General features: G+C 35.3%; 1 protein-coding gene across 5 annotated transcripts in view; it reads right to left on the reverse strand.

The window, feature by feature from the left end:
* ARMC8 (armadillo repeat containing 8) overlaps positions 1–12776 on the reverse strand; it is a 79789-nt gene that overhangs the window by 31655 nt on the left and 35358 nt on the right. For 4 of the 5 annotated variants that reach the window (XM_036431346.2, XM_045579258.1, XM_036431343.2 and 1 more), the window contains 5 exons: positions 11460–11540; positions 9600–9675; positions 9413–9503; positions 7529–7589; positions 5299–5499 (listed from right to left, as the gene is read on the reverse strand). In XM_036431346.2, the coding sequence (XP_036287239.1) occupies positions 5299–5499; positions 7529–7589; positions 9413–9503; positions 9600–9675; positions 11460–11540 (510 nt within the window). The remainder of the gene's footprint in view (positions 1–5298; positions 5500–7528; positions 7590–9412; positions 9504–9599; positions 9676–11459; positions 11541–12776) is intronic. The other variant, XM_036431344.2, reaches the window with a different exon arrangement.

Below are 12776 nucleotides of genomic sequence, written 5' to 3' on the forward strand. Positions count from 1 at the left end.
TCTGCCCTGGTGATTCCCTGAGGACCTGCCCCACACAATTTACAACCCTACCCGGGCTGTGCACAGAAGCTTGTGCATATGAATGGCCTGGCCTTTTGCAATCTAAAACCTAACAAATTGCAGCTGGGTCAGAGAGCTCCTGAGCTTCCAAAAGAAGGCCCAAGGCTCCACAGCAGCTTGCATTGTTCATAGCTGGGCTTTATCTGGGCACCTCCAAACCCCCAACAAAGAGGAGGAATCTGCAGATCTCTTGGTAGATCCTGCTGGGTGGCCTCAGGCAGTGGCTAACTCAAGAGCCAGTGTACCCAGGGGTCAGAGGGAAGCCATCCAGATTACAACTCTTCATATCCATAAGAGACACACTCAAGGGGCAGACTCTGTGAGCACCAAAGCCCCAATGAAACAAGTTCTGCCCCATAAGGGTGTCTCCAACACAGAAGTTCTCCTATCATAGACACAGCTGATCCTCAGCCAATTGGCCTGGAGGTCAATTTCTCCCAGTGATATCAACAATAATCAAGGCTTAACTACAACAAGACTGTGTACACAGACCACAAAGGGGTGCGCCAAGAGTGTCCACCTCAGGTAACTGGGGAGGTTGAGCCACTGGCCCTATAGAACACATAGCACACAAAGCCACTCTATCAACTCAAGGAAGCAGCCAAAATGTGGAGACAAAGAAACATGTCACAAATGAAAGAAATGGAGGAAAGCAAACTACTGGATATAGAGTTCAAAACCATGGTTATAAGGTTACTCAAGAATCTCCTAGAAGCCTCTGAGAAATTTAGTGAGACCCTTAAGGATATGAAAAAGGACCAATTAAAAATTAAACATACGTTGACTGAAATAAAGAATAATATACAAAGATCCAACAGCATATTAGAGAATCGCAAGAATCAAGTCAAAGATTTGAAATACAAAGAAGCAAAAAACACCCAACCAGAATAACAAAAAGAAAAAAGAATCCAAATATATGAAGATAGTATAAGGAGCCTCTGGGACAACTTCAAGCATACCAACATCTGAATTATGAGGGTGCCAGAAAAAGAGAGAGAGAGCAAGATATTGAAAACCTATATGAAGAAATAATGACAGAGAACTTCCCTTCCCTGGTGAAAGAAATAGACTTACAAGTCCAGGAAGCACAGAGAACCCCAGACAAAAGGAATCCACGGAGGACCACACCAAGACACATCATAATTAAAATGACAAGGGCAAAAAACAAAGAGAAAATCTTGAAAGTAGCAAGAGAAAAACAGTTACCTACAAAGGAGTGCCCATACAGTTGTCAGCTGATTTCTCAATAGAAACTATGCAGGCCAGCCGAAACCGGTTTGACTCAGTGGTAGAGCATCGGTCTGTGGACTGAAAGGTCCCAGGTTCGATTCTGGCCAAGGGCATGTACATTGGTTGCGGGCATATCCCCGGTAGGGGGTGTGCAAGAGGCAGCTGGTCGATGTTTCTCTCTCATCGATGTTTCTAGCTCTCTATCTCTCTCCCTTCCTCTCTGTAAGAAAATCAATAAAATTTATTTTAAAAAAAAGAAACTATGCAGGCCAGAAGGGAGTGGCAAGAAATATTCAAAGTGATGAATAGCAAGAACCTACAACCAAGATTACTCTCTCTACCCAGCAAAGCTATCATTTAGAACTGAAGGTGAGATAAAGAGCTTCACAGATAAGAAAAAGCTAAAGGAGTTCATCACCACCAAGCCAGTATTATATGAAATGCTCAAGGGTATTTTTGATGATGATGATGATGATGATGATGATGAAGAAGAAGGAGAAGAAGGAGAAGAAGAAGAAGAAGAAGAAGAAGAAGAAGAAGAAGAAGAAGAAGAAGAAGAAGAAGAAAAAGGTAAAGATAAAAATGATGAACAGTGACAACAAATACATATCTATCAACAAGTGGATCTAAAAATCAAGTGAATAAAAAAATCTGAGGAACAGAATAAAATGGTGAATATCATAGAATCAGGAGAAAAGAAAGGGAGTGGACTGACAATTCTCGAGGAGAAGGTGGTGTTGAGGTGTAGGAAGAGACTGGACAAAAATCGTACACCTATTGAGGAGGACAGTGGGGGAGGATAAAGGCAGGGGGTGAGATGGGAAGCGGGTAGAGGGGAGCTATGAAGGGGTGGGAAAAGGAATAACTGTAATAATCTGAACAATAAAGATTTATTAAAAAAACAAAAAAACAAACCCACACTACTTACTGGTGTGAAACAATTCTACCTTTCCATATGCATAACTGGCTTCTAAGTTATCAATTTTCCATACATCTGATTTATCACCAAACCACCATAATAAAAATAGGACAGTTTCAGTGACTATGAACCAATAAATATATAAGGCATAGCAATAAGGTAAATAATTTTATAACCAAGAGACTAACTTCTTCATCCAAGTGACTACCACTTTCTTCAAATGATTTGCCTTCAAGGTTCTCTTCTGCAATGATATAGCTGTTGTTCAAAAATAACCAGAGACCCTCTTTTAAAATTTCCTAAAGAGCTAACTGGCATGTGAGCTACAAAACCCTGACTAATATACATATGAACTAAGAGAGTTTGAAGTTAATTGACAATTATTGTGATGTGTGAAGATGAGGAAATCTAGCTGGGTAACTTTTAGAGTATCAAATAAAACAAAACACCTTGAAACTCATTTGGGGTAGTTCTGAAGACAATTTTTAATATATATATATATATATATATATATATATATTTTATTGATTTTTTACAGAGAGAAAGGTTGAGGAATAGAGAGTTAGAAACATCGATCAGCTGCCTTCTGCACACCATTCTATTGGGGATGTGCCTGAAACCAAAGTACATCCCCTTGACCAGAACTGAACCTGGGACCCCTCAGTCCACTGGGCCAAACCAGCCAGGGTTGAAAGCAATTCTTAAAAGTAGTTCCAAAAATATTCTGATCAAAGCAAGCACTGGTAGATTATGGGAGGAATCTCCCAATATATAATGAGGAACACTCACTTTGATGTATAAGTCCTAAAATATTTATTCTTAAATTTTTACTACTTTTTAGTCATAACATACTGGTAGTAGAATACTAAGTTGGACTAATATATCATGAAAATCATACATTTGTTAACATGTAAGAATTTCTCCCTATGGTTATTTATTTCTTTTTTTTTTTTTTGAGGGCAAGTCAGAAACCACTGGATAATCCATCATTAAAAATAAAGATGACTTGCCCTGGCTGGTGTATTCAGTGGTTAGAGGGTTGAACTGCACACTGAAGGGTCTTGGGTTTGATTCCTGGTCAAGGGCCTGGATTGTGGGAACCCCTGGCATGGTCGGGCATGTGGAGGAGACAACAATCCAATAGATGTGTCACTCTCATATCGATCTCTCTCTCTTTTCTACATTCCCTCCCACCTTTCCACTCTTTCTAAAAAAAAAAAAAAAAAATTAATGGAGGAAACATCCTTAGATAAGGATTAACAAAAAATAAAAACTAAATAAAGATAACAAAACAAACTAATATTCAAGTTTGGCATTGAGATAATTTTTAAAAATTATTTCTAGTTTTACTGTAATTAAAATAAAACGGAAAAACCTTAATAGCAGGGATAAACTACATACTAATTAAATGATTTGCACCTGCTTAGATTATCTATTCTTATAACTATGTTCCCTCACTCTCATGTCCAACAAAGTATTCTATTTGCCTTGCTGGAATGGTCAACTCAGGATGTTCATGAGGCCATCACTAGGACTTGCCTATGTATCTCTGTACCAATGAGATACTGTCAGTGTGAGCAAGTAGCCAGAGGGAGAACAGACATGGCAATCACCCATGGGAAAAACAATCATACTGAAGGAAGAGCAGACATAACTTTAATACACAGAGGGCAATATACATTATTAACACAAATATTAATGAAAGCATTTTAGGTCCTTCCTGAGACAGAGAAAATATATATACCCTTAATAGTTTATTTTATTTTCTGTATCAAATGCTAAATGAACAGCTGCCTGCCAAATGAAATTTTTTTTTTTTTTTTTTTTTTTTAACTCAGGGGCATGAGAGAGGTCAAGAAAACAATTTTTTAGAAGTTACCATTGGGCCGGGACCGGTTTAGCTCAATGGATAGAGCGTCGGCTTGGGGACTCAAGGGACCCGGGTTCGATTCCAGTCGGGGGCATGTGCCTTGGTTGCAGGCATATCCCCAGTGGGGGGTGTGCAGGAGGCAGCTGATCGGTGACTCTCTCTCATCGATGTTTCTGACTATCTCTCTCCCTTCCTCTCTGTACAAAATCAATAAAATATATTAAAAAAAAAAAAAGTTACCATTGGGACTACTGGTATAAAAAATACAGTCATAATCATGAAACAGCACTGGTTACTAATCAGAAGGCAATGTTTTTTCTACCATGACCTTCTTAAATAAACTTTCTCTAACAATATTTACCTCCTATGCTTACAGCAATAAACATGACAAAGAGGCTCAGAAAAACAAAGACAAAGGAATATCTACCCATCCTAAGGAACTTATATTTTGAGAAAAAGTAAGCACAATTAATAGTCTCAGTATAAAGGTCAAATGATGCTTTGGCTGTCACTATCATACCAAGTACAGTATAAAACTGGAAAAAGGAAAGAGAATATGGCAAAAGTTAGGAGAAGTAGCAAAAGACTGCAGTGGAGAATATAACAAGGCCACTAAGTTACATAAAGCAAAAGATTGCCTTGACCTAAAGAACAATGCAATAGAGATGATTCTGGGAACATGAATAGGATGAGATAACACTGACAGAATGTCAGTAACCAGTTTAGATACCAGACCCCACTATTTGGAAGTTTTATTTGGGGATTAGGGATGTAATTTTCTTCTTTCCTCATTATTTCCTTAATAAAAATTTCTGCACAACTGGTGTGGCTCAGTGATTGAACGCTGGCCCATGAATCAACAGTTGGTTGGCAGTTCAATTCTCGGTCAGGGCACATGCCCAGGTTGTGGGCTCGATCCCAGTAGGAGGTGTGCAGGAAGCAGCCAATCGATATTTTACCCTCATCGATGTTTCTTTCTCTATTGCTCTCCCTTTCTCTCTCTAAAAATCAATAAAAACATATTTAAAAAAATTCTGAACATGAAACAAATTGGACTAAAAAACTCATAAAACAACATCATCTATGTTACCAAAGGTAAAATATTCTTTTATTTAAAAGGGCTTTGAACTGTATTACCAAGTAGTTCAAAGTAGTGAATGGTAAGTAGAACTTTTAGAAATCCCTCTCTAGAGCTGCTGAAAAGGAAAAGAAAACATACCCTTTTAATGTCAGTGATGGCACTCACAGAGCTGGGATACTTGAAGTAATCAGCAAGCATGGCAATAAGGTGATCAGTAATGCTAGCAATTCTTTGTAGTTCAACATCTGGTTCAATCAGATAGGCGAGTGTCTCAGCTCCTTCAACTCTCTCCTCTAGTAATCTCTCCTTACTGCACATTCGAACCAAACATGGCAACGTCTGAAAAGTAGTGAAATTAATTATTTGCTTTTTGATAAAGGCAAAAGCTTGGAGATCATATAGTGACTGAATTAACTCAATGATTTTTATTGGGAGTCATGCTTGTAATGAAATTTTCAATGAAGACTCACAGAGAATAAGAGTTTTTTAATGTAAAAATATATAAAATTCAGTGCATGTTAATCATTTATGCTGGTACACTAAATTAATCATAAAATCAAAATACAATAATATAAACTCCATTCAGGCTTATATGATTGATAAGACTAAAGCTTTATGTACAACCTTACAAAAGACATTTCAAGAATCCCTAATAAAGCATGTCTGATGCTTCTATACCATGTATGTATTTATTTATCTAATTGACATCCAACAGTTTAACCAGGAATGATTTTGCTTTAAAAAAGTATGCTATTTTTTCTTAGTGAGTAATATGGTTGGTATGACTTTTATTTTTGTTTGGGAATTAATATCTATAGGAACAACAACAACAACAAAAGATACAGCTTTAAAGGTTCAGTGATCTTAACCATCACTCAGATTCCATCGGTTCTCCTATAATGCAAGTGAAATGCATTAACTACAGTTCCTAGGTTTTCCAAAGAGTTCCTTGGAAAGACTAATATCTAAGCTGTCCATTTTTACTTCTGAGGTTCTTCAAAAATCTTGGCACTGGTCTTGATTGGTTATTTATAAATAAAAATATCCCATGTATTTACTATTTATAAGGTAGATGGATCCACTTTAAAGGATAATGTGGAAGTAAAAACTGAAAAATATTACGATTATAGGAAACCTCTCTCAACTACCACTGCCAGCTGTTCTTTTCTAAGTCCCCAATACATCTTTATCACAGTTTAGCACTTTATTGTTAACTACCGATTTCAGGCTTCTCAATACAACCCTAGGCTTCCAAGAGGAAAGCCCATTCTTATTTTCTTTTGAACGGTCACTAACATTAATCCATACCATAAAATCATGGATTACTGAATTTCATTCTCCCAACTACTACACCAAGAAAGATACTATTAACCTTGTTGACCAATGAGGAAGAAAAGAAGGGAGAGCAGTTAAGAAAATAAACCAAGGTCCTTGTATGGAAGCCTTTAGCATTCGATGCAGAGTTGTTTTCTTAGGAGATAGTCAAATCTCATTAAATTAACTGACTTGCTTCACCAAAGACTAAAGCAAACAATCTTTTTTTTATCCTTGGGTTGATTTTGAACACTGATAGTGAGAGAAATCACATTCATAAAATGACACACAATGAATTTATTAATACTTGATTTGTTCTTTATAGCAAATAAGACATTTAATGGATTGTTATTCTCACAGTAACCCTGTGGGACAAATGAGCAAGAATTATTGCCGCCATTTTCATAATTAGGAGTCTGAAGTGCCAACAGAATAAGGGGTGTGTACAAGGTTACCAAGCCAGGCAGTAGTGGTAACCTGGGAGATCTTCTAATGCTTATGGGTGTCCATAAGAAATCAGAGGTTATTAGCAGATTCCAGGTCTTGGGACTTTTAGGGCTAGTCTTTTAGTCTTTGAGTTTTTCTGACTTTAGTTGATTTGGACATCAATGACAATGATGGCTTTCATGTGTTATTTACTTATTCCTTCTCAGTTTGCCTTTTGATTGTTTGCCATGAGAGTGATATAAAGTTTTTATTTGCAGAACTAGTGAACTGCTTCCTACAAAAACTGTTGCAAACAATAAAAACCAAGGATTAAAATATATTTTCTATCACCTGAATTTTACATATTTTTATAATTTCTACATCCCCCTTATTACCATAAAAATAAAAGTATGACAGGGAAATAATTATTTCACTTTGACTTTCAAAACACATATAAAACCAATTTTTAAAAACTACATGACATCCCACCAAAAAGAAAAGCATGGTATTTACAATTATTTTATTCTACGCACACATACCATAGTGACAAATAGGAATACCAATATTTATATTCAACACATATGAATGAATACTTTTCATATGCCTTTTAGAGAATTAATTAGCTCACCTTTAATACAATACAGTTGTCATCTGTCCGAATTGCTCCAGCTCTACACATGTAAGTCAAACTGGAATAAGATAACAGAAAGTAAGTTTTTGCTTGTGTTTTAAAGCGTTAAAAGGAAAATTACTTGCCTTTAATATTTTATGGGCCAAAAATAAGACAACTACTCTCATTTATTTTGAGAGAGGCTTTGACATTCCCTTATCTGAGTTTCTGTTCATTTAATAGTCAAAGAAAACTAACGGATACCAATGTTATGAGCCAGATATTAAAAAACCCCAAAACCTTACAAAATTGTTTTTAAAATAAATGGCCTAATAGGTGGATGCATTTTGAAGCTAGGTGCTGAGCACATTAGGATTCTTTATACTTCTCTGTTTTCTTTTAAATTTTCCATAATAAAAAGGAAAAAAAATTAAAATATAAAGTTAACAAAGTATCTAAGTTTAAATGAAGTTAAGTTGGTAGTCTAACTTTAACAGCAGAAGTATTATAGGAGAAGCATTTACCTTCTAATGCTTATGGGTGTCCATAAGAAATTAACTAATCAGAGGTTATTAGTAGTGGCATTAAGAATTAGGCAATGATTTGGTTTTATTGAAAAACAATTTACCTTCACAATTATATCTGGCTTTGAATAAGAATAAAATTACTACTTTGCACTCCCCAAACAGGTAATGAACATTAAGCACTTCAGAAACTTCAATGAGTTTCCTTTTTCAATTATATTCTTTTGGTAAGCTGGATAAAAAAAAACAAAAAAAAAGACACCCATGTTCTAGCTTTTAGGGGATACTATAAACAAATCAGTAAAATACTTATATTACAGAGCAAGGGTGGGGAATGTCTGGCCCGAGGGCCGTATACTAGTAAAATCATTTGGTCTGGCCCTGCTAAGGCATTAGGAGTGAGTTAATTAAATGTTTGACCAAATATAGCAGGATAATTTTTAAGATAATAATTCTGTATGGCCTGCAAATTATGTTATAAATATCCAAATGGCCCTTGGCAGAAAAAAAGGTTCCCAACTCTTGTTCTAGAGGGCTGAATCCTTTATAGCTGTTATCATTTTAAGGCTTGTTATCTCTACTGTCTTTTTTTAAAAATGTTCTATGGCAGAGTTACCTCACCAACAAAGAAGCAAATAGTTTTGAAGTTAAGACAAAAGGGAAAAAAATACAAGTATCGTAATATAAACAAACAATAAACAATTCACAGTTCATGAGCAAATCACTGAAAATTTTTCATTCTCATCAAAATATTAGTTTTTTAAATACTGAAATCAACAATTCATTTAGCATAGAACCCTATACAGCAGGTGTTCGACCTATCTGTAATATATTGATATAGAATTAGCATGTATTGAAGGCTTATAGGAGCCAGGAGTTATGCTAATAAGAACTTTATGTAACTACCTTATAAACTATTACATCTCTATGAGGATTTTTGTTTGTTTGTTTTTCCTAAAACGAGGAAACCATAATCTCTGAAATCGTGCCTTGGTTATCAACTTTAATTCTCATTCATATTTCTATATATTTGTATTTTCCTGGCTTAATATAATACTTTTAATATTTAGCATAATATGTGGTGGTTAATTCTCATCTAATTGCATATTATTTCAATGGAAATACAGGAAGGGAATGTGATAAAGTAATTTTCTGTAGGTAGACTTAGATGTTACATGAGAGTTCCTGTTCTGCATGCTATTGAGTAAATGGAGTAAATACCATGTCCATTTAAGAAAATGTGAGACAAACCCATGACTTTCAAATTAAAAAAATCCCAAACAAAATTGGGATTGAAAATGAACTAATCAATCTGTCTCAAAATCCTCTAAGATATTGAGAAACACTATCTTTCTTCCCACATTGTCTTGATTTTTACCATTTTGCTGATGTGAGTTGCATCTCAATAGGCTTATCCCTCTGTAACATCTTCACAAAAATTTGTGGTAATAATTCTCCATCAACCAAAACTAGAAACAAAACAAACAACAAGAATTGAGAACTTCTTTAAATCTACAAAGTTTATAAATTAAATCAAGTAGGTTCCACTAAAAATTCCAGCCTACCATTTACCAGGGTCATCGATACCTGGGGGTTTTCAAAAGCTAAAACTGAAAAGCATTTCAGTGCTTGCATTCGAACCTATAAAAATAAATAAACAAAGAAACAACATTTTTATTTCAGTTTTGCAAATATGCATTATAAAAAAATATATTTTTATTGATTTCAGAGAGGAAAGGAGAAGGAGAGATAGAAACATCAATGATGATCAGCTGCCTCCTGCACACCCCCTGCTGGAGATCAAGCCAGCAACCCATGCACGTTCCCTTGACTGGTATCGAACCAGGGACTCTTGAATCCACAGGCTGACACTCTATCCACTGAGCAAAACCAGTTATGGCACAAATACGCATTTTAATGTATGAAAATCTAAACTCTTCTGAAGAAATAACTAACTAAATCTGCCAAAGTACTAAAGAAAGGACTCAAGGGAATAGAAATAAAACCTGTTTATCTAAGGAGTGCAATAAGTTAAAATTAATGAATGAAAAAGCAAAAAAGTAGCAATTAAAATTTAACTAGACAAATCCCTAATCAAATTTAAGAGAACACTGTACAAAATACAATGTTGGTAAGGCAAAAGGGAACTTAAAAACAATTACCAACTGCCTTCCAAGTGGGACATTTCTTCTTCCCAAATTACAAAAAACAGATACCTAAAGGAGGGGGGGAAAAGAGTACTCTACTCTTGTGGTTGCATATGGGATGAGAATGGGGAAGAGAAGAAACGAACAAACTGAACAAACCATAAAAGTTTGAAAAGGGCTAAATTAATTTAACTTTTAAAACACCTATAAATTGTGCCACTACTCATTAAAACTGGGTAACTGGTCTGGGATGATACCAAGGAATGGCCCAAACTCTCGACCACACCCAACGTATTTCACAATTTGCAGGAACTCCTACAGGAGCTATTATTTTCTTAAGTCTTTCTGTTCAGTTTTTACCAGATATCTAATTCTCACTTCCAAGCCTGAGCCTATATTTGATGTTCTTATGTGGAACCTGGGACTACTAGGATAGGTAGCTGAGGTATGAAGAAACATGTCCCTCACTTGGACAATACAACTATCCTTGTGAGCTCTTCACCAAGAGTGAATTTGGGCGTCTGGGGTAGAGAAAGCATACATATTAGCAGGCTGCAATAGAGCTAAGGACTAGAAGAGCAGAGTAAGATAAGTACAAGTGGATAGAAGACAAAATGACGGCTTCTCTGCTCTACAGGAAACTCCTGGTAACCCAACTCTAATGTGACACAAGGACAATGTCCCAATATTTGCTACAATTTGCTAACTGAACAACAATGAAATGTCCAAAGTTTTAGCTAAATGCTTGATAATATGTCATGATGCCACTTACCTATATATAAAAGACAGTAAAGAACATTTAATTAACAAATCTTGAATTTTAAGCTCAAAAGAGAAAGAAGAAGAATTTTAAGTGTTTATGTATATATATGTGGATATATACTGTTTGTTTGAGTCAGTCACTGTGGCTAAATAAAGGTCTCAAATATGAAAGCCAGTTTTTCCTGATATAGCAAGCCATTGCTCCTATATATACTTCAAGGCATCAGCTTTGGCACGGACATCTAACTGGAGGAGATTGTTAATAATCACAGGTGAAAATCAATAGCTACTCATGCCACAACCATATCCTGAAAACAAAAGAGAAAGGATAGTTGTTGTTTTTTTAAAGTATCTTCTATAGATAAGACAATGCCCCAAAACATTTTACTGATAAAAACTACTCTTGATCACAATATCTAACAAAGAAGGAATAAAATATGTGGGTTCCTTTCTAGAGCAAGATTTTAGAAATCGAAATAAAGTATAAAAATTTGGACGTAATTTTTAACATCTTACTTTGTAAGATACTGAGGTTAGTAGGTGAGCAATATTCTGAACTGCACCATGGTTAAATAAAATTGTTTGATGATCTGGACCCTGTAAGAAAAGAGAATACAGCAATACATCAAAAAGAGCAAGATTCGTTCCAATAAAACATTTATTTAAATGTAGAAAACCATTCTCAATACAATGCAGAATCCTCAGCTACCCTTCTCTTACATAAACTCACCCCACAAAAAAGCAGGGAAGCTGGGTCACTTATGGAATATCTTTACTGATGGAGTTATGTTTATAAATGATGACAAGATCAAACACAACGCAATTCTCTGACCACAACGGTTTCCCACTGCTAACAAGATAAACCGTACTCTTTTAATCCCTCAAATTCTGTACCCCAAAGATTGTAGCAATATTTGTTACAAAAGCTCTTCCTCTTCTCCGTCCTACACAGGATTGTGTAAATACAACTGCAAGAAAAAATTAGTGGCCGCACCAACTAGAAAGGAAGAGCTATCAATTGATTCTTATCAAGTCTTTCTAGTCTCTCCAAATCAACCTGCATGAACCTAGGGTTATGGAGGCAGCATCCACAGAGTAGGAGGCACATAAGCCCATGTGATCTTAAACTCCAAAAGATAGTCTCAAAAATCTGAGTAACTTTTTAAGAAGTGACAACAATTTAGAAGTTAGAGCTCCTAATATTATTACTAGCCCTTTCCAGCTACTTAATAAGGGAGAGAAAATTTCAAATGTAATTATGACTAGCTTATAACAGTTTAATATTTCTCCTCTTTTTCTGTGTCTTCTACCCCAAGTATGTATATTTATTTGATATTGATATCAGCATATACAAATTTGTGAATGAGTCTTAAAATTGTATTATGAATTTTATATGTAAACTGACCAACATAAAAATGTAAAGTTTTTACAATTAATGACATTACAGAGATCATGAGATTAGTTGTTTTCAAAGATATATATTATTAGTGTATCAGTAGAAAGATTAATATTGTATTTTAAGCTATTTCTATTGTTATTGGGTTTATAAATGCTATGTTTCCTGAGGTCTAGTTCTATCTCAGAACACCTGAATCTTGTCATTTAATTACAGTTGCAAATGCTCATTATCAGGTTAAGAGAAAGCCAAGTTAAGATGAATTTCTCTGTTACCTTTAGTTCTATGAATGCCATGAGGTTGCCTCTAAGTTTCTCTCTAGCACAAGAGCTAGTGATTTAATGGTATTCCTTTAACTATGATTCCAGCTAAAACAGCAGAGAAGTCTCACATAAGCAAATCTAAAAGTGGTAATAAATTTCTAATGAATAATCCTA

Source organism: Pipistrellus kuhlii, unplaced genomic scaffold (genome assembly GCF_014108245.1).
Source record: "Pipistrellus kuhlii isolate mPipKuh1 unplaced genomic scaffold, mPipKuh1.p scaffold_m20_p_11, whole genome shotgun sequence".
Classification (NCBI taxonomy): domain Eukaryota; kingdom Metazoa; phylum Chordata; class Mammalia; order Chiroptera; family Vespertilionidae; genus Pipistrellus; species Pipistrellus kuhlii.